The 25364-nt window shown below is 39.1% G+C and overlaps 2 protein-coding genes across 16 annotated transcripts in view; one reads left to right on the top strand and one right to left on the bottom strand.

Moving 5' to 3' along the window:
* Positions 1-4613: 4613 nt before the first annotated feature.
* Positions 4614-13857, bottom strand: LOC100051370 (myosin regulatory light polypeptide 9). Of its 2 annotated transcripts, none has more exons than XM_001493016.5 (4): positions 13468-13857; positions 8269-8467; positions 7635-7796; positions 4614-5109 (listed from the first exon to the last, which is right to left on the bottom strand). In XM_001493016.5, exons 2-4 carry the CDS (start codon positions 8450-8452, stop codon positions 4937-4939), a joined length of 519 nt encoding a protein of 172 aa, XP_001493066.1. In that variant the 5' UTR covers positions 8453-8467; positions 13468-13857; the 3' UTR covers positions 4614-4936. The 2 variants fall into 2 exon arrangements, with proteins under 2 accessions (XP_001493066.1, XP_014583187.1); XM_014727701.3 differs by lacking the exon at positions 13468-13857 and adding an exon at positions 9534-9687.
* A 5-nt stretch (positions 13858-13862) lies between these two features.
* The window catches only part of MYOM1 (myomesin 1), a 158720-nt gene continuing 147218 nt past the window's right edge, over positions 13863-25364 (top strand). For 4 of the 14 annotated variants that reach the window (XM_070220800.1, XM_023647558.2, XM_070220797.1 and 1 more), the window contains exons 1-2: positions 13863-14756; positions 22734-22828. Coding sequence is in view for 4 of the 14 variants with exons in the window: in XM_070220789.1 (XP_070076890.1) it covers positions 23028-23075 (48 nt within the window). In the remaining 10 variants the exon portion in view is untranslated. Of the gene's footprint in view, positions 14865-22733; positions 22829-22943; positions 23076-25364 lie in introns of all 14 variants that reach the window. The other 10 variants (XM_070220795.1, XM_070220790.1, XM_070220801.1 and 7 more) reach the window with 7 other exon arrangements.

Genomic DNA, 25364 nt, shown 5'->3' with positions numbered 1-25364 from the left:
ACCTTTTCTTTTTTAAGTTGCACTCCAGCCGAATTGTATTTACTCCTGCTCCTCCTTTCTTACCCTAAGGTTTAAGGCGTTCCCAGGCCCCGGCCGGCCTATGATTGTTTCACTTTCCTTTCAACCACAAGAAAGTTTTATTCAAATTATTTGCTTTCCTTTGGGTCATCAAAGAGATGACAAAATTATGTAAGCACACACACACATACAAGCGCGCACACACATTATATAAAGCTCTTGGTCAAAACAAAGGAAACCACGAAGCTACATTATTCAAGTTTTGTTCTAGATACTGTGTGGCTGTAACCTTCAGTTTCCTCACCTTGAAATAATCTAGATGAATAGCACTATTTCTAGATAATGGAATACAGTCAACTTAAAGCAAACCTTCATTGAGCACTTGATTGCCTGACCGAGTGCCCGATGCTGGGGAAATGAATAATTCAGTCTCTTATATTCTAGAATCTTTGATCAGAAATTCCTAGGTGGTATGAACCACATGTTCAGCACTCTATAGCGGTAGCTCTTAAATAGTAGCACATAAGAAAAACCTGGAGGGCTTGGTAAAAGATTCTTGAGCCCCAACTCCAGATATGCAGATTTAGTAGGTTGAAGGTGGGGCAAGAATTTGCATTTCTAATAAGCACCCAGGTGATCCTGAAGCTGTAGTCCTCATCCGAGTAGCACTGTCCACGGTCCAGTTCATGACTGAATGTATTTTCTCAATAAAGCTTGAAAAGCAACTGCTGAGAAGTCACACCTGGTTCTAAAATATTTACTCTTTCCTTTAGCAGCAGTCGGCCCTTTGGTCCAATAGTTTAAATAATTTTTCTACTCATCAGATGATTTTGGCTTCTTAGCTCTTTGTCTTTGTCACAGTGCTCTTCCAAGTATGTTCTATTATTCCATAAGCCCTCACGCTGGCTACCTTAATTAAGATCATAGGTGAGATGCCCTGACTGTACTTTGACTTTGATGTCCATATTTAAGTTCCTGGAACTGTGCTTTCCACTGGTCACTAACCACACGTGGTGATTTAAATTTAAGTTAAATTTAAAATTCAGTTCCTCAGTTATATTAGACAAATTTCTAAGTGCTCAATAGCCATATACAGCTAGTGTTCTTACTGGACAGTACAGAGAGCATTTCTATCATCAGAAAATGTCCTACTGGATAGCACTGTTCCAAAAAAAATAATTCTAAGGTATACCGTTCTCTCTAGATTCAAGAAAAACGTATTAATGAAAAGATGAATATCTAAATATCCATCACTTGGGAAATGGTTAATTATGGCACATTCCATGTCAAAGACAATTGTCATTAAAAAGAATGGTTAAAAAAAGGTAATATACTCAAAACAAAACAAAACAAAAAAATAGTGGCTATGCAAAACATGAAAAACAATTTCAGACATATTAAACTACAAAGTAAATTGTATATTCACTACAACTATCAAATGTATGTGGATAAATATGGAAAAGAAGTCGTGACACCTGCTATTCGAGCAGGCACACAGAAATCTAGGATAAAAGGATATAGGGACTTGGAAGTTCAAGAGGAAGTGGAAATGGGCTAAGCACCACTGGGAAAACTGGGCATTTCTCCCACATGGGATTTGCTCCAGCAATGTCTTTAAGGACAGCAAAGATGAAAACCAGGTTTCAGGGAAATTGCACACTTAAGGAAGACCTAAAAAAGACACAAACAAGTCTAGTATATCAGACCTACTCAGGAAATCTAAATTAACTATTTGAGCATATACCAGGTACCATGCAAACTGACATGCATTTTAATATATATTCTCATTAAATCCTCATAACAACCATTTAATATAATAAAATTCTAATTTGAGATAATCTACTATCAAACAACTATGGACCTTTCTCCTAACCTTTTACTTAATCTCCAACTATCATTAAACTCATATCACTTCACCTTCCCTTCTTGCAGAGGGAGAAATATCCATTTTTCTTTTTCTAAGGATAATCCTAAAACATGTGATCTAGGTTCTATCCCTTTCTATCTCCTGTGTAATTCATTTTGTTTCACTAATTGTTTTATTCTAGTTTGTCTTCTTTCTGTCTACAAACAGGCTTGAATCTCTATTCTAAAGACACGCCCTTTTATCCTGCCTTCCCTTCAAGCTTCTCTCTTACTGCCAAACTTCAGACCCCCCAGCTGGTAAATAGAACGAGAGTAACTACTATCTGAGTACCTACTGTGTCAGACCATTTAGCTTCAGTGTTTCTAATTTTCACAACAAACTTGGAGGGTATTGTGCCTGTTTTACAGATGAGGAAAATGACACTTAAGAGCGACCTGCCCAAACATGTAAAGGTAGCCAAATAACAGGTGGAATTCACTAAACCAAGTCTGGCTCTAAACCCACACTGCTCTCAATCACAAAAATGCTGCTTTATGTATTAATAGATTATGTTAGTATTCCATTTTAAAAATGAATAGATGTCAAGGGAGGTTAACAACTTACTTAAGGTTATAAAGCCATGACGTAAAAAAAACGGGATTAAAATCAAGTCGGCCTGACCCCCAAACCTAGGCATTGTTCACTCTCTCATGTTGCACTATGGATTCTGCACTCAAAACTCTTAACTGCTCTAGTAGAGGTGGCCAATGACTTGCCAAACTAGTGGTCTCATTTAAATTTTCCTATACTTGATTTTCTTGTGGTTTAACACTAGTGTCTAACCTCCTCTCTCTTGGAATTCTTCACTTGGTTCCCATAATACTATTTTTGTGTCTATCCACCTCTCCAAGTCCTTTCATCGTCTCCTATCTGATCCTTCTTACAAATTGCCTGTACATCTCTAAGTCTAGGTGTTACACCTCTTGCTTGCTGTCCTTTCTCCTCATACCGTGTAGAAAATGGTTGCCTTTCCTTTTCAGAATTTGCTTTTATTTGTCTCATATAGTCTGGCTTCCTCTCTTTTTTGCCAGTAGCACCCATCAATTACCGCTGTCATTGAGTCAGAGGGTCCTTGATCAAATAAAATTTGGGCCCTGGAATCCAAATGCCAATATAATCATAAGCAGGTGGATAAGGATGATGCCCCCATTAGGTTGGTTTCATCAGAACTTTTGAAATGGTTTGCTTCAAATATGACTTTCATTATAGAGATTGGTTTTTCAGTCAAATCCAATGTTGGAGTAGGTGACTTAGCTTTTTATTGGCAATCATCTAGCTTAAGCAAAGCCTACTTACTACGTAGAGACTATTACTAACTTAAGAGACATTTCATCCAAGGGAGACCATTCACTGTCCCTAATAGAGGCTGGTTCTTTGAGCAGTCTTGTGAAATGGGGGATACTACAAGGGATAATTTTAGTAAATGAAACCACTTTTTCTCTGAGTGGAAACAATGTTGTTTGTTCTTCACTGGAAATTTGATTAACAAAGCAGAAGTGATTATTTTTCAGTTGAAATGGAAATGCAATTCAACAAACAAGACTTTAACATCATGGCTATAGCCTGAACAAAGTACTTTGCTTAAACCACTGAATGGAATTCAGGAACATATATAAAGGGCAGAGTTAAGCAAGGCGCTAGGATTCTAATCTTGCAGGGGGCAAGAACAGACTTGTTACTAGTCCTACTCCTGCTGTATAAAGCTGGCCTCACCAGCTTAAAGGATGGAGCTCACTATTCTGTTGAGCGTAAAGGTCTGCTGCACTGAAGGCCATCAGTAATTGTTTACTGAATGAGGTAATGGTTTCTGTCCAAGGACAGTCTTGTTTAATAGCAGGATAAAACTTAAAGTAATTATCAATTATCTTCATAGGCTAAATGTCAACTCTTTCAACATTTTCCCCAATGTTTCAAGATCTTTCTTAAACTCATGAATCTTGGAAAGTCAGATTTTTGAAGCCCAAAGTGAGTAACTGTCTACCACTTCATCACCTCTGAAACAGTCCTGCATTTCTGCGAATAGCAGAAGTTATTTTTAGGATTGAAATAATGATCTCACTTTCCCAGGCATGTAGCTTCAGCTGTTTTGATTGTGGGCAGGTCAGGAATGTCCAAAACTCAAACATGGACTCAGGGTGAATCTCTGTATAAACAAACACAGTATTTCAACAGGGATTGTTGGGTTAAAGAGAAACTATATACGATAAAAAATACTGTACTGTAGTTCCAACACTTTGAAATACAATACAAAAACAGCTGTCTCTTTGGTAGAAGCATTCCTCAGAACCTTTGAGGCTGAAATAGTTTTAAAAGTTAGGACAAATTAAAATTATGCTCATGGCCTGGTCTGTAATTTTAAATGAAGTACAAAAGCTGAAAATAAATAAGGAGGGATGTTGGCAGGTATGTTAAACTTAAAGCTACCAGAGCTATTATACATATATGCAAATCCTACAAGAAATTCTTTTTAAAATTGGAAGACAAAGTGCAGGAAACCCGATCAAGGTAATTAAAATTGGCTTTCTTTGGGGGGGATGACTAGAGGAGATGGGAATGTTAGGAAAACTGGAAGGAGTAAGGCAGAGGTCTAAAAACCTTATTTTCTATGATTTGCCTCATCTGCCTTTCTTTGGAAGACGCAACTAAAACTAAGCCGTTTCTGGTAAATAAGAAATTTTAAACAAGCAAATTTTTATCATAAAGTTTAATTATGGTTCAGAAAAAATTGAGTGAATAACTTTCTCTGAAAAAATATATTGACTCTGTGCAGACTGCAGTTATTTTGGGGGGGGGGGCTGGTAAGTTAAATTACCCTATTTTCTATTCTGAAAATGACAAAAAGTCCCATTTCCAGTCTGATTATAGAGATGCACGTGCCCAAAATGGCTGAGAATAAATACAACAAGAAAGGCAAAAGCTGTAAAGCTAAGGGCATGCAATAGGCTATAAGAGAAAGTCTCAGAAATACCCAAAGTGGCAACAAGTAACGTTTGGCTGGAATTTGAAGTTCTTTCAGTCATCTTTGTCTTTTGCTCCATGTTTAAGGATGCGCGTGAACTCAATGTAATTGAAATTTCCCTTCTTGTCAATAGGCGCTTCTCTGTACAGCTCATCCACTTCCTCGTCAGTAAACCGATCTCCCATTGTTGTCAGCAGCTCCCTCAGGTAATCCTCCTGAATAGTGCCTAAAGAATAAAGAACTGGGGATCAGAAATATATACTACTCGGAGGATTAATTACAAGGAACATCTACACTTGACTAAACATGCCCTATATGTTAAGAACTATAAACATGCAAACATATGAAATATGGGATTTCCACATGCTTAAGCCACCCTCAGCAGACAGTTGCCTAGAAAATGCCCAGCTGTTTAGTGGCATTAACCTGCTGTGCTGTCATCTCCCTCCACATCCACCTCCTGATCTCTGGATAAGAAGGGCTAAGCCCAAGCCTAAACAAAAGCAGTAAAGTGTGAGTAAGGAATCTGTCTCATACGATTCCTTAAGGTAGCATGAATGGCCACTTATTCTACAAGCAAAAAACACTACAATCAATACCCCATCATAAACATCAATAAAGTGCTTCAGTGGAAAGAATACTGGAATCTTGAGGTCCAGTTTTAACAAGCTATGTTATTTCAGGCATTTCACTTTACCTCTGACTTTGATTTTTTTATATGTAAAATGATACATATATTTTTTTTACAAATCTAATTCAGATTTAATAACAAATACGGCCAGGCCAGGGTGTGCAAAAACAGAGTAAATATTTGAGCATTAGCTATGTCACAGACACTGGGCTTGTGAAGTGGTGAGCCCAAAGGTGTGCTTTCTACTCTCGATTTGAGATACTAAGGTTTCTTATAAAACACGACTGCACACTGGAATCACCCAAGGAGCTTAAAATAAAACAAAATAAAGAAGCCCAGATCCTACCCTTGACTTATTATCTGGTATTGATATTTTTAAAGGCTCCTCGAGTAATTTGCATGTGCAATTATGACTAAGAGCCACTAATGTACTAAACCAAAGGTGATAAATGATCCATTCAAGCATAGGTTTTGAAATTCATAAAGTAAAAAAAGAATAATCTGACAACTTCTTTATATGTGAAATTAAACTAAAAGATTGATAATCTATTTCCTATAAAATGAATTTAAAGAGATATGGTCAGTTCACAAAATAAACTCTAGATATATTGGGGGTTTTTTGCTAATCTTAGATTAAAAAAAAAAGTCCCTCAAATCTTAGACTTTTCGCTCGTAGAAATACATCCTCATTGCCAGCCAAGCCATTCAACTATCACATAAACTAATCACGAGGATGTATGTGCAAGGGACTGTGGAAGGTGCTAGAGGGGGTTACAAAGATGGGAATATAATGTTGTTGGAAAACACACAGCCATGACCCTGAGAGTGAGGAGAGACTGTGATGACTGGGAATAAATATACAACTAAAATAGAAGGTGAGATAGAGTATATGCCAGGACAGAGATAAATTAAATACTCTGGAGGTGGAAAGAAGGGAGAGGCTTTAAGTTCTCCTGGGGGCCAGGAGAAAATGGTAGGAAAACACAGGTAGGGCTCTATAAAAAACGTGACCATTAAAATGAGTTTGAAGAATGGTAAAGACATTTCACTCTTTAATGGTTTTATTCCTTTCTCTCAAAAAAGTAACACCTGCTCACAGTAAAAAAATCAATCAACACAGAAGTGACTTGAGGAGAAAAAAAGCAAGTCTCCTCTGTCTGCTCCTCCTCCCAGCCCTTTCAGAAATAACTGTCAAAGAGTTTTAAGAGGAGGGAGGAGAGGTGGTATGACAAGGAAGGCACAGAGGCAGAAATGGTGGAAGTTCTGACACCAATGCACAGAGGAGCTTGGAAGGAGCTTAAGAAGAGAGAGAGTAAAGGGTTACCTGAGTAGGCCATATGAGGCCACATGTGGGGAGCCTTCAGTGCCAGAGTGGGGAGACTATGCTTCCAACACCAGACTATGCTTGGACTATTTAAACTAGTCTAAGTAATACGTAACCAAAGGTGTGCCTTCCTTCTCAAAATACTTGCCATGTGAGTTATCCCCTTATGTTTTCTCTTATTACATGCACTTCTGCAAGGAATCAGGCAGTTATGTAGTTAACTTTTGGTGTTCTTTTGAGAGTTAACTCTATGCCAGGCAGTATGTTAAGCACTTTATATAAATTACCTCATTTAATCCTTACAACAACCCTATGAGATAGGTAATATTATTGCTCATTTTACAAATAAGAAAAGAGAGGCTTAGAGAAGTAACTTGCCTGAAATCACACGGCTATTACACAAAATAGGAATACAAAACCTGGGAGTCTGATTCCAGAGTGAAAGTAGATACCAGATTTAAACAATCTCAGGGCTGAGAGGTACCTGATAAACACAGGACTATACTGGTGTCATGGCCTATAGCAATTTACATTTTATCCAAGACTGCTCTGCTAAAAGTTATTCATTCAACACATATTTACTGCTTGCCTAACCCTTGCAGAATTATTCTAGTAAAGGAGTAACATAAGTTTTCTAATGAAGTTTCAAATACACCTATTAAATTGTAAATTAAATATTTAAGGGCAGAGGCAGTGAAGTGAGTAATATGGCGTAGAAGCCTGTTGAAAAAAAAAAACTGGTATGGTATAACTAAAAATTAAATCCCTTGCTAATTAAAGGTTACCTCAGACTTACCAGTTGCTTCTTCATCAAAACAAGCAAAAGCATTTCTGATAACATCTTCTGGATCTGTCCCATTTAACTTTTCACCAAACATTGTGAGAAACATGGTAAAATTTATGGGCCCAGGAGCCTCATTCATCATGGCATCCAGATACTCATCAGTCGGATTTTTCCCTAAATAAAAAAGAGGATTATAATTTTAACTACACCACAAAATGCATCAACCATTCATCATAGCAAATATTTTGACAAGAAAGATTATCATTTATACAGTTTGCTGTTTGTATTCATGACAGCGAAACTATTTGGAAAAAAAAGTCTTCTCAATGAATAGGGCCTGTATTAAGAGTCCGGAGATTGTATGCTATTCCATCGGGATATCAGGAAGACTACTACTACTCTCATAATCAAAATCAGTGTTTGCAACACACACACAGGGCTGGCCTCGAGCCCAATCCTGAGATCTGGCCAGAAATCTGCAGATGGTCCAAGAACCACACTTTGGGAAACACTGCTCCAGACTTCAAATCTTAGTAAACTAAAACATAATTTGAGGGGCTTCACAGAACTTTAAGACTTAAGAAATAAATATAAAAGGCATTAAATAAATTCTATCTAATATTTTAATATTAAAACTGAGCATTACCCAAGGAGGCAAGCATATCATGCAAATCTTCCTTGTCAATGAAACCATCTCTGTTCTGATCAATCATGTTGAAGGCCTCTTTGAACTCCTGAATCTGTGACTGGTCAAACATGGCGAACACATTGGATGTTGCGCGCTGGGGGCGCTTCTTGGTGGTCTTGGTCTTTGCCCTTTTGCTCGACATGGTGGCGGTTAAATCCTAATTAGGAAGGGAAATACAAGAAAAATAAAGATTAACCAAAAGTAAAATGAATCAACCTTCCTGATACGTTTGAGTTACTTAGAGATGTGTCTACAAACTATTTAGCGGGATAGTATCACTTGGCAAAAATCTCTCTCAACTGATCAATACTATTACTCATAGAACCAAATTACAAAGAGAAAAACCAGGCTCATGCTTTGAGCTTACTCATCCTTATCATGAAATTTAATAAACAGTCCATCACTAACTTCATATTCCAAATTACAACCAACATTAACTCAAAGCTCAGAGCCTATGAACAAGATTGCACGTCCCCAGTACTGCTGTATAGTCTAATAAGGACCCGTAACCAAATCTACTGGTTTAATGATATAGGAAACAAGAAACAATAAAATGTAGGTCTCCTGGGGCAACAGTGCCAGTTCTATACTTCAGCGCTATGGGAGTACTGAGGAATACTAATTCATCTTCAACAGGTCTATCCTTCTGCAGCCTAGTCTAAACTAGCTGTCCCATTCTAAGGTGGACAGAAAGTAAGAAGGAAGACTAACTGATGGAACAGGTCTTCATCTTCTAATCTTTATTGCCAAATATCATTCTTCCACTTGCAACTAACATTTCCTACTGCACCTTCACTTCCGGAAATCAAAGTCACTCAACAAACATATTTGTTTAAAGGCTAATTGAAAAGTATAGAAAACCCTGGAGTTAATTCACCTATAATTCAGTTTTACAGATATTTTCACTTTAGCCAAATCAATTTCTTGCACAATTTCTTAGTCACTCGAAGTGACTAAGTCCTCTAAACAAAAAATCAGAGCACAACAGTTTTTAATGCAATTTAGTTTAAAAAAAGTTTTAGAAAACGTTTTAGGAGGTATGGAAGCTACTCTGCTCGCTAATAATCTAAATTATCCCTGTAAACCTTAAGAATAAAAATAAAAAGCATGTCTGATATTACCTAAAATGAAAAGGCAACTTTCCTTTCAACACTCAATCTTTAAAAGACTAGAAAAATTTAAGTTAAAAATCCCAGTTATTGGATAATAAAATTTTACCATACCATCCTTCAGGGCTGAGGTGTGATGGTAGTTTGCAAAACCTCTAATCAACAAGACCAAGACACTGTACTGAGTTATATTCTTCCAAGCAGATCTAAAATAGGCACTACTGATTTCATTCTCTGACCAGGGTAACACTTTTAAAGCTTACGTTCTGAAAACAACATTTAGCTATGACGTAGCAAAACAGTATGCCCTTGCTCTAAAAATAAGTCTGTGGACTGCAAAGAATGAAGGACTACCTAGATCTCAGCACTGCCAAGTGACCTTGGAATACAATGCTTCATACAAGTTTAAAATGTTATTTCTTACATTCTTTTCTTGATTACACTACATCACTCAGACTAAATTCAATTATGTAGATAATTAGAAAAGCGGTGCCTTAGATTTTTTTTTTAGCTAAATCTGTTCTCAGATTTTAGTCGGAAATTCCACAAAGGAGAGTCACAAATTCCAGTCCATCCAATCTAGCACTCTTTGGCAATACACTAGAATGTGCTGTTTGTTAAGACATACCCTACATGACACAGAAATTATGATATATATTCCTCCCTAATTTCCAAGAGTCCTTTAATCATCCTTTAGGAGGCTGCTTTTCATAATTTCTCTAAACCATTCATGAATGTGTATTTTCATACTGTGACACCTTTTGGGGGCAGTAAATCCCATTATTATCTAAACTACGTAGAGCTGCAATTTTCTCTTCTATTCTAAATGCAGTTTTAAAAACTACAAAGAGTTATGGAGTATATTATTCCTCCGTCTCTTAAACGTGCTCAAGGACTTGGAGTGAGAGGCTGAGAACTGATGAGTGGCACATATTTACCAGTCCATGTCTCTAATATTTTAGGCATGCTATGTCTTCGCAAACCAAAGCATGTCTTTAAAAATAGTCTGTTTCGTTTGACAACATTGTCTTCGCCTAATGATGCAGGAATGTTAGTTATTCTAAAGACAAAGAAACTGATGAAAAGTACAAGTCAAATGGTTGACACAACTGATTTTTTAATCTACAAAACCTCATATTAAATTTAGTGGGGGTTCTCTAAGTATCCTTAAAAATGCTTAGTTTGGGTTATAAAGTAATACATCTATATATTCAAGTTTTGATGTATTTCCTATTAGTCTTTCTTTTAATCAAGTACTCTTTAAATTTGTATATGCATTATAAAATAGTTTTTACAAGTTATAAAGGTTCTTTTTGGTCAGCACTGACAATGGTCTCACAGAGAACTTTTCTTTAGATCATTTGATACTTAATCATCAACCTTTAATTACAATTAATTACACTAATGCACATCAAATGCCACTAGTGTTGAGTACTATTTAAGAATTAAGAAATAGAAGGCAAGTGTTCTATCTTTAAGGAGCCTAAAATATAGTTGGGGAGGCAACTATAAAGAAATGAGATAATTGGTTCAATTTATGAAATGAGTCACATAGTTTTCATTCCAGAAGTATGACTCTCAAGTCAAAATAGTGTGACAAGAATGAAAAATAACTCAAAGGTGGTACATGATTTACAAATACTTTGAGTTCAGAGATCTTTGTTTCTAAAAGATTCAGCGGAGGGGGCGGGGGACGACCTTGAAAAAACCCGGTACCACTTAGAAGCTAGAAGACATCCTTAGAATTAAGTGATTTCAGATGTTAGCCTTAATTCTAACAAATTAAGGTAGTTAATTCTACCAAAAACTGGTAGCATAATGTTGGGCAAGTTACTACTTGGGCCTTCACTTTTTCAAGGAGGTTGGATTCTGATCTTCCAGTTAGTTTACATCCTACCAGAAACCTGGAGCCTTTCAGTAACAGGGAGTTCAGCTTCACAGTCAGTTGTTCCAAAATACGAAAAGTGTGGTTTATTTTTTTCCTACCAAACTAAAAGTATAGGTGGAATAAACACTAGTGTAGAGGGAGGCAGATCAGGAACAGTGCTATGATCCCAAGGAAGAGATCGCTTATGATATTGTCACTGTCCTCCTTGCTATTCTAGTTTGCCGTCCATTTTTTCTTTCCCCAAACAGGTGAGACTGTTAATTTCTCTCCATGCACAAGCCTTCAGCAAATGGACAACTCTCATATAAATTTAGAAAACTAGGGTAAAATAAAATTGCAAATACTTCATACATCAATGTCATATTCTTTATTTAGGACGGGAAGATTGCCACGTAGGCACCTGAGATTTCCAAGTTATGAGGATCGTCACTCATTCTAAGTTAGAGTCTACAGTCTATTTTTGGAGCATTTAATGAAAGATTTTTGGTGTGAAGGGATATGTGTTGTATGAAACTGGAAAGTAGGGACACTTACAGAGCAGGCTTCTATGAAACACAGAAGGATTTCAGATGCAAGAGAAAGTAAATGAAACAGTCAACTGTGGACAAGGAGATTTAATTTACAGATCCAAGGGAGTATAATCTTGTTTTCAATCAGGGGAGGGGAGTGTTGATGGCAATCAACTTATGGTTTTATTTTTAGCTTGATCAAATAGGAAGAGAATCATTCTGGGTTATAACAAAAGGACAGATGCAAACCATGTAAGGAAGATGTTAGACTACATTAAGTGGTGGGAGAAATGGAAAATAAAGAACCTCAAGGAGGCTGTCCCCACACACCAAGGGCAACAGATTTTTCAGAATCTCTAGATATTATGGTTTCATTTATAACACTGGATTAATCCATACTAATATTACATTAGATTACTCTAGTTAGAATCCTAGAGTCTAACATTTATAAAGTGGTAACAAATGTAAAATAATTTAGAGACTTTTTCTACAGAACCAATGCTTACACCGATAGTGCTCAGGGAAATATGATACATTATTTAAGGAAAAACTCCCATCTTAGCAAACACCTCCTAGCGTGACAGCACGTAGTATCTGCTTTTCAAATCTACTGCATTTAATCAACTCACTTTTTTCCAAGCTAAGTATACATAATTTTTTGATGCCAACCAGTTTTTTAAAAGTACATTTTCAGGTTGGTGCTTCCGTTCCAACTAAACCAAGTTTTCAATTGCTCCGCAAACTTCCGGTTGAAGGCAGGGTTAGTTCTCTTAGACTGCCACACCCAGAAAGTTCTTAGCATTCGACAAAGAAAACTAGATGTCAGGGTTCCCTTGCCAGTAAAGCCTCACTTTGGAAAATAAAATGCTTTTCTGGTTAAGTTTTATCAAAAGCCTTCCAGAACATGAAACAGAGAGTAATTTTAACAAGTATTCACTTTCTTCGCTTTTAGATATAAAACTTTTGCCAAGTCCAAATCTCAGCTGAATGCATATTTCTGTTGCAAAGTTCTGTAAAGAACTGATACATACTTTCATATACCTACTCAACTACTTTAAAAGGTAACACTTTGGTAAACTGACTTCAAGTTTCCATCCGAAAGGAACACGGTACTATATTGCGGAATTTTTCTCAAGCCGGAAACTAAACCCCAAACCCCTCGTCGTCCAAATCTCACTTTTTAAAAAAAAGTTCTAATTACAGAAATGGATACTGAGCTGAGGAAGTTGCTAATTTGAGTTGGTCATTCCTACTAAACGTAGCCACACAGCTGCAACAACAGCTGTAGCAGGGGGGACACGGGGCAACGGTTTTTGCGCAAACTCTCTTGAATCGGGCAAGTTTACGTTAGAAACTAAACTTAGTCGCGGAGTCAGCGCCGCGGGGGTCGGGTTTCGCGGGGCCGGCGGTCGCCCAAGCTCGCGGCGCCAAAGCTAAGCCACACTCCCCGAGCTCCAAGTTTGGGCAAAAGAGCGAAGTCCACGTCTGGGCACTTCTGGCCGTGGCCTTCGAATCCGGAACTCGGACTGGAAACCGAGGAACCGGCTGGTCCACCCGCCCAGGTGCGCCCCCGGCGCCGGGGGCCCGCCGCTGCCCTCCCCGCCGCCCCGGGGAGATGGGCCTCACGCGCCCGACCGCGAGCAACACTCACCCTGCACGGTCGCGAGAATGCGAGCACTTCAGTCAGCCCCTCGCCGCCCTCGCAGCCGCTATTACCAGCCTTCTATTCCCAAAGCCGCTAAAACCCAACACTTCCGGCCTCGGCTTAGCAAACCGGAAGGAAGCCTCGTCAGCGTTCTCAGCCAACATTGTGGGCCTGACTTAATGGAAAGGCGTCGAGGGGGGAAATTGCCAGTGTGCTAAAGGACGCAATTTTGACCGAGTGCACGGGAAGGAAGTATAAAGCAGGCGACGTAGAACAGAGAAGAATGTGTAATGGCTTGTTGGGTTTGGTCACTGAGTTTCGTCTTTTTTATACCTCGTCTTACAACGTAAGCTTTTCCTCCCCCCTTTCCCAGTGGCAAATGGGCGAGTCTGTCTTGAGGGCACATTCCAGGGCACGGCCAGGGGCGGGGCTCGTTAGCTCAAGTCCTTGTAGGGAAATCGCGGCGAGGGCAGCGCAGCCCACGTGACTGGCCCTCGCCCGGACCTCGAGCGCCCCGCCCTTGCCACCGCCCTAGCCGCGGGGCGGTCGGGCGCCTGCGCGTGAGACTCCCCTTTGGGTCTGGGTCTCGGCCTTGTGGGTCCCGCGGTGGTACGCGTACCGCAAGGGGAGCCCCTTGGGCAAGTGATTTGATCTCTCCATAGCTGTGTTATTTTATGGACTCCCACCTGTTCCACACAGGAGCAAATACTGTGAAGTCCCGAGGCCCCTCAGCCAAGCGGCCACTATCTTTTTGGCCCGGATGGATTTCCTGTGGTCACGAGTGGCTGAAGACTTCCTCCCTTTCAGAAACGTTTGCTGTTGTTTTTCCCACCAGAGTCCCTTTGACCGCGATTGACAAGGAGAGCCTGACTGGATCCGACTAGGAAGGAAGGCAGGAGACCAGCAACAAGAGCTTACTGACTATGCCCCTTGATCCCACTAAAGATGCAGACTTGCGGCTTGTGAAGTCGGAATAAAAAGTCGGGCCTGTTTTTTCTCTGCTTTTCTTGCCGAGAACAGCTTCAAACAAGGCGTCTTACTAAAGAAAGCACCCCCCGACTGTATTTTTTTCCGTCCAAAGTCTGGTGAGGGAGACTGCTGCTGGTCACTCAGCTCTCTGACCTCGTCTGTGAAAGGACTGAACTGGCTCCCATAACGCTCAGATCGTCGTCCCAGCACTGAGGTTCGGGGCCTGGTTTGGCTCACGTGGCCAGAATGGGTCTGAAGTTTGGGGTTTCCCCATGGTCCTCGCCTTTAAAGCCGCTCTCCCTTGAATCACCCTGCTGACAAGGAAGGTAAAAGCTGCAGTGTAATATACTCTGCATATTAATCAGCTACACCTTCAAGGACCTCAGGAGCATTTTGTCTCTCAACCAGAAACATATTCCAAAATTAGCTTAGAGGTAAAGTCACTGAACAATAAATAACTGCCCTAATTCTATAGCGTGGCTGAAACAAAGATGATTAGTTTCCCAAAATTCCTTGATAGTAAGAATCACTTGGGATACTAGTTAAAAACACAAATTATTGGGTGCCTCATCTCCAACCCACTGAAGCAGAATCGTCTAGGGCAGGTCCTGGTAAGCCATCCATTTAACTGGAGTCGAAGTGACTGTCCTGAAAGGTGGGGACACAGAGCTAGATGCCTTAGGGCCTATGGCTTAGGCAGTGACAGCTTAACTCCAGGTGGCAGAGTCGGGTGGGAGACTGCAGTGCCTTCTTGGAGTTTGGCTGGGCAGCAGGGCGAGCGGCCTGCAGTGCACGCACGCCTCCACAGAGTGGGGGCCTGCACCACCGAGAGCTCGAGCCTTCCACTGCTGTCTTCTCCTTCAGAAGGAAAGCTTTAACCCATGAGAATGAAATGGATAGTTGTTTTCCCCTTAGCTTGAAAGGGAGCAATAATATACTTTTGCTTCCAAAGTGTCAGATAATTGCCTTGTCTTCCTTCCTTCCGCGCAGTCAACAATTCCTAAACAGCAGCTGCATCGCCCAGAACGAAGGTGGATGCTGTGGTTAATGGTCTTTGTAATAGAACATAGTTGCTACCTCTGGGATGGGGCACTGGGTAAAAAGGGTCAAAAGACACAGGAGGTGTCAGGGAACAATTGTGGAACAGATCATTACAGTGCAATTAGGTAAGGCCTGTAGAAGGAGCACACAGGAGGAAATAAACCTGTCTGGGGACTTGTGGAAAGTGTCCCCCAGAGGACTGTTGGAGAGCTGAGTCTAGAAGTCAGTGGGGAAGGAGAAGAGAGAGATTCTAGGCAAAGGGAGCAGCATGCCTGACTGGGGGTGAGCAGAGGGCCTAGCTGATTGAAGTGTAATAGGAATTGTGTGGTCCATGTTCATTCACTCATTTATTCATTCCACAACTACCTATGGGGTGTACAAGGATTAGCTAGCCAGTGTGGAAAAACACAATCTTGATAAAATGTTCTTCAAATTTCCATCTAGTGTTTTGATATTAAATTTTAATTGTTGGACCCACCACCAAGTCGTCTGACTCTGATGCCTCTGTCCTTCTTGACTGTACTGGAGATCTTTGCCTTCAGGTGACAATGTCCTTTCCACCTTGTCAATAAAAGTTTAGAGACTTGGGTTGTGCTTCAAATCCTTCCTTTAGCCTGAGAGCAAGTTACTCAGCTGATCTGAGGCTCAATTTTCTGATTGTAAAACAGGGATGACTACTGTCCTGCCTACTTTATAGAATTTTCTGACTGAGATCCTTTATATGAAAGTTTTTAAGTATAGAACAGTGGCTTTCAAACTTTTGACCGAAACTCATAGTAGGAAATTTATATTAGTAAGCAATACTTGACTACCTATGATAATTTATTCCATTTAACAATTTTAAATGCTCCTAAAGACCCACTTAATATGAGTTCATCATCCAATAATGCAGAGGTTCTCAGCTGGGGGTGACTTTCCCTCTGAGGGAACATTTGGCAATGTCTGGAGATATTTTTGATTTTTACAACCAGGGGGCTGTTGCTGGCATGTAGTGAGTAGAGACCAGGGATGCTGCTAAACATCCCTCAGTGTTCAGGACAGCGCTCCACAATGGAGCATCATTGGGTCCAAAATGTCAGTGGTGCCAAAGCTGAGAAAATCCTGCACTGCTTCCGGAGCTCAGAGTATGTACTATTCGATTATTTGGGGGTACTATAATTATTAAAAGGACGCTATTGCTCCTGCCTAAACATGAGGCTCTTTTTTTCTTTTTCTGAGATCGGATCTAAAGGGAGAAAGAAAAGGAACTCACAGTTACTATGTACCTATTATGTACTAAGTATTTTACATAAACACTTTTATCATTTAATTCCTTAAAAAACCCTGTGAGGTAGGTATTATTACTTCCATTTCACAGACTAGGAAACTGAGTCTCAAATACTTTGGTGACTTGCACATGTTACCCCAAAGGCAATAAAAGAGCCAAAATTATAACTCATGTCTCTGCTTGTCCAGAGTATAGAATGGAGGATGGGGGGCGGGGGGCAGTATTTCATATTCACATGTCCCTAACTCCTTTTATAGTGCCTAGTTATCCATGGGTGCCAGTAGATATTCAGTAACTGCCTACTTGTAAGTGCACGTAGCTATTAAGTGACCCAACCCAAAGCCCATATTTTATTTTATGATACTGTGTCCTCTCCTTTAGTCTAAGGAGAGAAACTCCTTAGCCAAACAACAAGGAAGCATAGCCCAATTGACCCTTGATATTTGCTACCTAAGTCAGTGATCTCCTAGTGATCACTTGCCATTTTTATTGCACGTAAGAAACTTTTGAGTGTTGAGAGACATGACTTACGTTCTGGTTTTGACTACATAAATGGAATTCTAATTCTTTATATATGAAACAGGATCTAACAATTAGCATTAATCCAGAAAAACAGTAGGAGGAGCTCCTTTCATTTAAATGAAGTGAAGGTGTTAAAGTTAATCTGTGTGGAAATTAGTTTTAAAGCACCAAAATTACAAATAGTGTGTTAAAATGGTATTGAAAATTCTACATAAATAAATAATTGCTTTTTAAAAAAATTAAAAGTATTTTTAAATTCAGGGAGGATAAACAAATAAAAGGAATAATGTGGAAGTGAATTAAGAATGTTTGAGGAAAGTTACTACTTCCATACTAGTAAATTTGAAGAAATAAATTAGATAGATAAATGCTTAGAAAAATTAAAATACTAAATGAGATGCAAGAAGAGAGAATATAAATAGACCAAACAAAAAGAAGAAATAAGAATTACCTAGAAAATAACTTACCTGGCCCTGATAATTAATTGAAAAAATGCTGCTCCAATTGTTACAGACGAAGATTCCTAATACCATGAACTGTTTTGAAATATATAGCCTAACATAGTTGATACTAATAATAGTTTGTTAATGAATGAATGTAGTGATCAAATTACGTTTACTGAATTAATTTTATAAGGCAAATATTATTTTTAGATACCCCCAAATAAAACTAATTCCTGAAACAAAAATTAGAGCTGAAGCTTACTTCAACCAATTCTTTAGTTTTTAGTTTTCTCATCTGAAAAGCATCATAATAATAGTATCCACTTTATTCAACTGTTTGTGAGAATTAAGTGAGATAATCCATGTAAATTTCTTAGTGAGAAATTAACTTTGGTCATATTAAGGCACTGGCATTTGGGGTTTATACAGCAGTTATCCTACCCTGACTAATTAATATACCAATGCTTTGTCTGCTCAACTGGAGGAAACGAGCTGAATGGTCACACTTAAAATATTTTTCCTTCTCTCCAAAACCCCCCGGTACATAGGTGTATATTTTAGATGTGGTTCCTTCTGGTTGTGGCATGTGGGACACTGCCTCAGCGTGGCTTGATGAGTGGTGGTAGGTCTGTGCCCAAGATCTGAACCAGCGAAACCCTGGGCCGCTAAAGCAGAGTGCATGAACCCAACCACTCGGCCACGGGGCTGGCCCTTGAATGGTCACTCTTTAAATTAATGACCACAAACCTCAAGTGGGCCCTTGGTGCTACCTTGATACTCAGGACATTTCTTTCTTTTTTTTTTTCTGAGGAAGATTGGCTCTGAGCTAACATCTGCTGCCAATCCTCCTCTTTTTGCTGAGGAAGACTAGCCCTGAGTTAACATCCATGCCCATCTTCCTCTACTTTATATGTGGGACACCTAGCAGAGCATGGCTTGCCAAGTGGTGCCATGTCTGCACCTGGGATCTGAACTGGTGAACCCCGGACCGCTGAAGTGAAACGTGCACACTTAACTGCTGTACCACCGGGCCGGCCCCAGGACATTTCTCTACTCCTTTCATACTCTTGCTCTCTGGGATGTCAAGTTTTATCATTTCTATCTTCTCACACCTCCAACACCTTCACCTCCATCCTTGCTCTTGGTCAATAACCTTGTTTCTAAGTCACTGAGTAAAAAGTGACTCCCACCACCACATCTACCCACTGGCCAGCATCTGTCCCATATGTTGTCTTCTCCCTCCTCTTCCGTTAAAGAGAGAGGAACCCTCCTTGTTCCTATGGAAAACCAGTTCCTCCATCTGCTCACTCATGTTACTCCCACAATTCTGCCCTCTCCTGCCTCACCAAGTTCTCTTTCTGTATATATATTGGATTATTCCCAGCAACAAGTATGCTGTAATCTATTGCATAGGTGGCAGGCAGAATCATGGCTCCCCAGAGATGTCCACGACCTAATCTCCAGAACCTGTGAATATGTTAGGTTACATGGCAAAGGGGAATTAAGATTGCAGATAGAATTAAGTTTGCTGATGAGCTGACCTTAAAATAGAGAGATTATGCTGGTGGGCCCGGTGTGACCACAAGGGGGTTTAAAAGTAGAGGAAGCAGACAAAATAAGACAGAGGGAGATATGACCGTGGAAGAATGATTAGAGTGATGCAGTGTTGCTGGCTTTAAAGATGGAGGAAGGGGGCCTTGAGCCAAGGAATGTGGGTGACCTCTAGAAGCTGGAAAAGGCAAGAAAACAAATTCTCCCCTAGAGCCTCTAAAAAGGAACAGTCTTGCTGACATTTTGATTTTAGCTCAATGAGACCCATGTTGGACTTCTAACCTGTAAGATAATTAAGTTGTGTTGTTTTAAGCCACTAAATTTGTGGTAATTTCTTACAGCAGCAATAGAAAATTAATATATCATATTACAAACAAACACAACAGAAACTCCTCCTCCCAATGCATTTTTGTCCTCCAGCTATTGTCTTATTTCTTTGTTCCCCTTTATCAAACTCCTGAAAAGCATCACCTGTGCCCACCAGCTCTAATTCTCTCTTAAACCTCTGTAATAAGGCTTTATTCCCAACAATTCCACCATACTTGTGCTTTTCAAGGTCACTTTCACGGTCCATTCTCCGTTCTCAATCAGATTTGATGGGATGATCACTCCCTTGCCTTGAAACACGTTCTTCTCTTGCTTCCAAGATGCTACACTCTCCTGGTTTTCCTCCTTTCTATTGCTACTCTTCAGTCTCCTTTGCTAGTTCCTCTTGATTTCCCCAATCCTTTGGAGTAGCCTCGGATTCAGTGTCTGACTCTCTTCTCTGTTATGTCAACACTCCTTCCCAAGCTGATCTTGTCCATTCTCTTGGCTTTAAATACTATTTATACACTGATCACTCCCAACTGTGTATCTCTGGCCAAGACCTCTGGCCTGTACTCCAGACTCATTTATCTAAATACTCACTTGACCTCTCCATGAGGATATCAATAAGCTTCTAAACCTTCATATTCCAAAAGTGATCTCCTAATCTTACCTCTAAAACCTGCACTTCCTGCCATCTTCTCCATCTAGGATAATGGTAATTTAATCCTGTCAATTGCTTAGGCCAAAGCCTTTGTCTTGTCTTTGCCACTTCTTTCTGTTTCATGAGCCTCATCCAACCTTTCAGTCAAAGTATCTCCAGGATCTGGAACAGAAACTAGTGTGAACCTATTGGTTAAGTACTTCAAAATATAGCAGACTTTGACTATGTCTTACTGCCTCTACTGTTACCATCCTAGTGCAAGATATCCTTTCTCAAGCCTGCCTTTTTACAGTAGCCTTCTAACTGGTCTCTCTACTTCCCGGGTTGTCTACGTTGTACTTCCACACAGCCACAGAGTGATTCATTTAAAACGTAAATTAGGTCATGTCATTGTTCTGCTCAACATCCTCCACTGGTGTCTTACCCAACTCAGAGTGAAAGCCAAATGCCTTACAATAGCCTCCAAGGCCCAAAGATATCGGACTCAGGGAACTTCTCTGATTTCTTCTCTTACTGCCTGCCCTCCCCAATTGCTCAGCCATATTGATCTTGCTGTTTCTTAAAGAATCCAAGTATTTCCCCACTTTAACACCTTTGATGTTCCTTCTGATTTCAATGATCTTTCTTCCCTCAACTCTCTCAAGTCTTCGCTCAAATATCACCATCTCAGTAATGCCTTCTCTGATTATTCTACTTAAAATTTCATCATTCGTCTTCCACCTCCAGCGTTCTCCTCCCTTGCTTTACTTTTCCCCATTACAGTTATTACCTCTGACACACTATATACTTTACATATTTATTTTGTTTACTGTCTCTATCCTCTACTAAATTCCATGAAGACAGGGTTTTTTGGCTTGCTTTGTTTACTGAAATATCTCTAAGGCCCAGAATAGTAATTAGCATGTAACAGGCACTCAATAAATAAAAATACATATTGAATGAATGAAGAGCTAGAAGGTAGAGTACAAGGGAAAATGGTAGAAATATGAGGCCAAAGGGGTAAGCAGAGATCGTATCCTGAATGGCCTCTAAGCCATGTTTCTTAAGGTCAGTAGGGTATCACTAATCTGTCCACTGGATAAGTATGGGATTAATATGATCAGAATTGTATTATTTTAAAATTGCTCTGATAGTGCTGAGGATTAGCAGAGGGTAAGCCTGGGAGAAGATGGAATCAAGATTTCTGACGGAGGGTAATGCCGATCACTGAAATAAGGAACATGGGAGAGAAATAGTTTGGAGTGTGAGGTATGGTAGATGTTAAGAAATGATAGTTATAGTGTTGGACATTTTGAGGTAGTGGATTAGAAGACAGTATGGAGGCATTTACCAAAACGTAGCACAGAGTCAAAAAGATAAATCTATAAAAGAGCTGTCAAAAGTCATGGAGGATATATTGAGATAATCCATTGTATATTTAATAGGAAATCCAGAACAAGATAAAAATGGGAAAAAATATTAAATGACAGACTGACTGAGAGTTTTCCAGAATTGAAAGAGAGTCAAAAATCTTCATTCAGGTTGAAAGTACTCTCTGAAAATGAAGCAGGAAAAATAAAAGTAAATCTATACCAAGTCACATCACAGTGAAACTTTAGAACATCAGGGGTAAATGGAAAATAGTAAAAACTTCCAGAAAGACAGGACAAATTGCCTACAATGGAACAATAATTAGACCAGCAGTATGCTTTCCTTCAGCAACAGTACATGCTGAAGGTGGGGCAGTAATATCTTCAAAGTGCTCTGAGAAGCACCACCCACTCCTCACACAATGTCATGGTCCTGACAACTCTCTAAAGAATTCTGCATGCTGGTCTCTCTAGACTCTCTCAGGTCTAGAGATTGATCTCCTTGTCTCTTATAATTCCTGAGGTGGATCACTAGGGGTCACAAAATTGGTTTCAAGGTCTTGAAGTATGTCCTGAATGGATGTTCTGACAAATAATTCTCTCAGCCTTTGGGACATCTGCCAAAATTCTGAGATAATATAAACCTCATGTTTAGCATCCTATTGCACTGAAAAATATTAAATTATTTTTTATTGTTCTCTACTTTTTCATGTATGTTTGATTTGCTTTCCAACCAGCTTTGTAAACATATCCTATATTACTTTCACACTAGCTAAGTAGAAGTTTTCGATGTCTACTTTTACAGTAAAGATAAAATAATGAATTATTATTGTTATAGAGCCAGGCACTCTGCTAAATGTTTTATTAACATTACTTCTGAGTCAATGCCCTGCAAGGTAGTTACTGTCATCTCCATTTTACAAATGAGGAACTTGAAGCTTAGAACCTTTAGCTTTAGTAACCTGTCCAAGGTCATATTATGGGAAAGAGAAAAGGCAGGAATCTGATGCAGGTCTGTATGACTTCAAAGCCTGAACTTTCATCCTCTATGCTATATCAACTGGTGAAGCATGCTAATTATTAATAAAAATGACCTGTGTTAATAATTTGGAGTGGGAATATTTACCCAACATGTTGACTTATTTCTTTGTTCTTCCCAGGAAAAGAAACTCTGTGGTCTCTTGCAGACTTTGCATTAAGACTTAATTCCATTGGAATTAGTGCCTTGGGAAAAGACTTGCTTTGCCAGCCACCTGTAAGTGTATTGTAACTTTTGATTCTGAATTCTTCTTTACCCTGGAGAAATAATGGTAAATGAAAGTAATGTATATGGACAGTTTCCATTTTAAATAACTTAACATTTGACACAGACACCTCCTTTTACATTGCTCCATGGAGTTCCAGTTTAGTAAAGTATTGAAGCACTGGTCTGGCAGCACCCAGTAATCCCTGAAATGTCAAAGAGCCAGAGCTGGAAGCTAAGTTTGAAGGACTTTACCAAGGTCAGTATTCTTCAGTGTCTTACTGTGTGCTACACAATTCATTGCTTGCTTCAGGAAGAAGAAAGAACCATGATATGAAGGTAGACATACTTCCCAAGAGCGTCTTCTTCTGTTTGTGTTCCCAGTACCTTGCACAGTGCTGGGTGTGTCATTTATGCTCAATAAAACCTAAGTTAGAACTGTAAACCATAATCAAGAACTTTGGGACAAAGTTAATAGAAAAGAATGAGAGAGATTTAGGAAATGGTTAAATGATGAAAGTAGTCCTGTCTTGAAACACAGCCAGATGCATGTTGTCAAACTTCTGTATGGCTTGCTAGGTCCAGAATGAAAATTTTATTGGTACATAGGTAGTTGAGGTGACCAGATTAGCCATAGACAGGTTAGATCTTGTTTGGATCTGCAGGCCCAATAAAAATTATTGTCCAAGGCAGAGAAGAACAATGAATAAAATCTTTTATATTACTATATTAATACTTATGATAACTCTACTTAAATCCTTTTCATATAATATACCTCAGATGTTAATTAATATATATGTATAATACATATTATACATGAAATTTACATTATGTACGTAAGAACAACAGTGTGTATGTGTAAACTAACATTAGCATCCTTGCCTAATATAAATTTCTTTACATGACTGTAAAACATTACAAATATTACAAAGGAACAAAATTCCAAACCTCCAAACCAGGTGATATTAGGTTTAAAAACAGGAAAATTGGCCAAGGAATGAAATATATTAGTAGAAATAGATTCAAAACTATAGGGCTCAAAACATGCCTTGCCAAGTGTAATAAACAACAGTGAAAGAAGTCGTTATTTATGAAATGCACTTGAAAAATAGACTATTAAAACTGAGAAAATAAACAGATTAAGATTTCATAGCATATATCACGATAAATTGCAGGTGAGTTATAGTTGAGCATAAAGCATAAAGTGTAATAGATTGAGTGAAATAGAATTATGTAGGTATCTTAGGGAGAGGAACATAAATTTTTAAAAATAGTTTTAACCAAGGTATCATTGTCATAAGTAAACTACACATATTTAAAGTGTACAAAGTGATAAGTTTTGACATACGTGTACACTTGTGAAACCATCACCACAATCAAGATACTGACCATATCCATCACCTGTGAGGTTTCCTTGGACTCATTTGTAATCCATCCCTCACGACTCCTCCCACTTCTCCCCTCCTCCAATCCCAAGTAACCACTAATCTGCTTTCTGTCACTATAGTTTGCCCAAATATAAGTTTTTGACTGGTGAAAGTGTTACTGATTATAGGATCAATGATTCCACTTTTATAAAAATCAAATGTAATGAAAAAAAGCAAGGAAAGAATTGAAATGGAAACACTTGGTGATAAATATGATATATAAAAGTTTGGTATCCAGAGTATTAAAAAATTAAGAGAAAGAATGTTTTATTCTGGCTTTTTTGATATCAAGAAACAGAGACAGTCCCGCTGGCTCAAGAAAAAGAATATGTATTTTAGGGATATATATATGAACTGGATCTAAACTGGAGAGTTGCTGAAAACAGAGGTAGCTTGAGAGATTGACTTTGGTTTTTCTCTCATGGGCCAAATAGTTGTTCTCTGAGTGCACCTCTGCTTCTTTAAGCACATCTACTTTGTTTTCTCTCTACTAGCTGTCTTTCTCTGCTAACCTTAGTTTCTGGTCCCTCATAATTTCAGTTTGCCATGGCTCCTTTCACTCCAGATATACCGATGGCATCTCTTGGTTCAGCCTTTTTGACTTTTGCTCCTTCTATTAAGCATATTGACACTCACTGGTCCCAAATTCAAATTCTCAAGAAAGGAATATGATCAGCCTGGCTCCCCTTTTTGGCCCAGGGCATATACCATAGGTTGCTGGCCAGGATCCAAATGTTACCTTTGGGTCTGAAAAGACCCATCTCCTGTGGTCAGAAAGTGGGAATCACATGGTACAAAACATCAGCAGGTGCTGTGATCAGGGTGAGCGTTGAGTGCTCACCTGTTCAGTAAAGAGAATGGAGCCAGATGGAGCTGGGTTCAAATCCCAGCTCTACTATTTGCTACCTATGTGACTTTGGGTAATTTGCCTAACATTATTCTCTGAATCTTAGTTTTTTCATTTGAAACTTGGGGATGATAACTGCCTTGTAGGGTTTTTGCAAAAACTAAATAAAATAATATGTGTAAAGCATAATACAGTATTTAGCACACAGTAGGTCTCAATTAATGGTAGCTATTCTATTTTTAAACTGTTTTATTATATTACTGCATTAATAACA

Source organism: Equus caballus, chromosome 8 (genome assembly GCF_041296265.1).
Source record: "Equus caballus isolate H_3958 breed thoroughbred chromosome 8, TB-T2T, whole genome shotgun sequence".
Classification (NCBI taxonomy): Eukaryota; Metazoa; Chordata; class Mammalia; order Perissodactyla; family Equidae; genus Equus; species Equus caballus.
The sequence above is the reverse complement of the archived record's forward strand: the minus strand, read 5'-3'. Positions and strand labels throughout refer to the sequence as shown.

Excerpts from the sequence above, each read along its gene's own strand:
- LOC100051370 (XM_014727701.3), bottom strand. Across the intron at positions 7,797-8,268 it reads TGATATGCTTGCCTCCTTGG|GGAAAAATCCGACTGATGAG; the intron begins GTAATGCTCAGT and ends TTTTTTATTTAG. Across the intron at positions 5,110-7,634 it reads TTTTGATGAAGAAGCAACTG|GCACTATTCAGGAGGATTAC; the intron begins GTAAGTCTGAGG and ends TTTATTCTTTAG.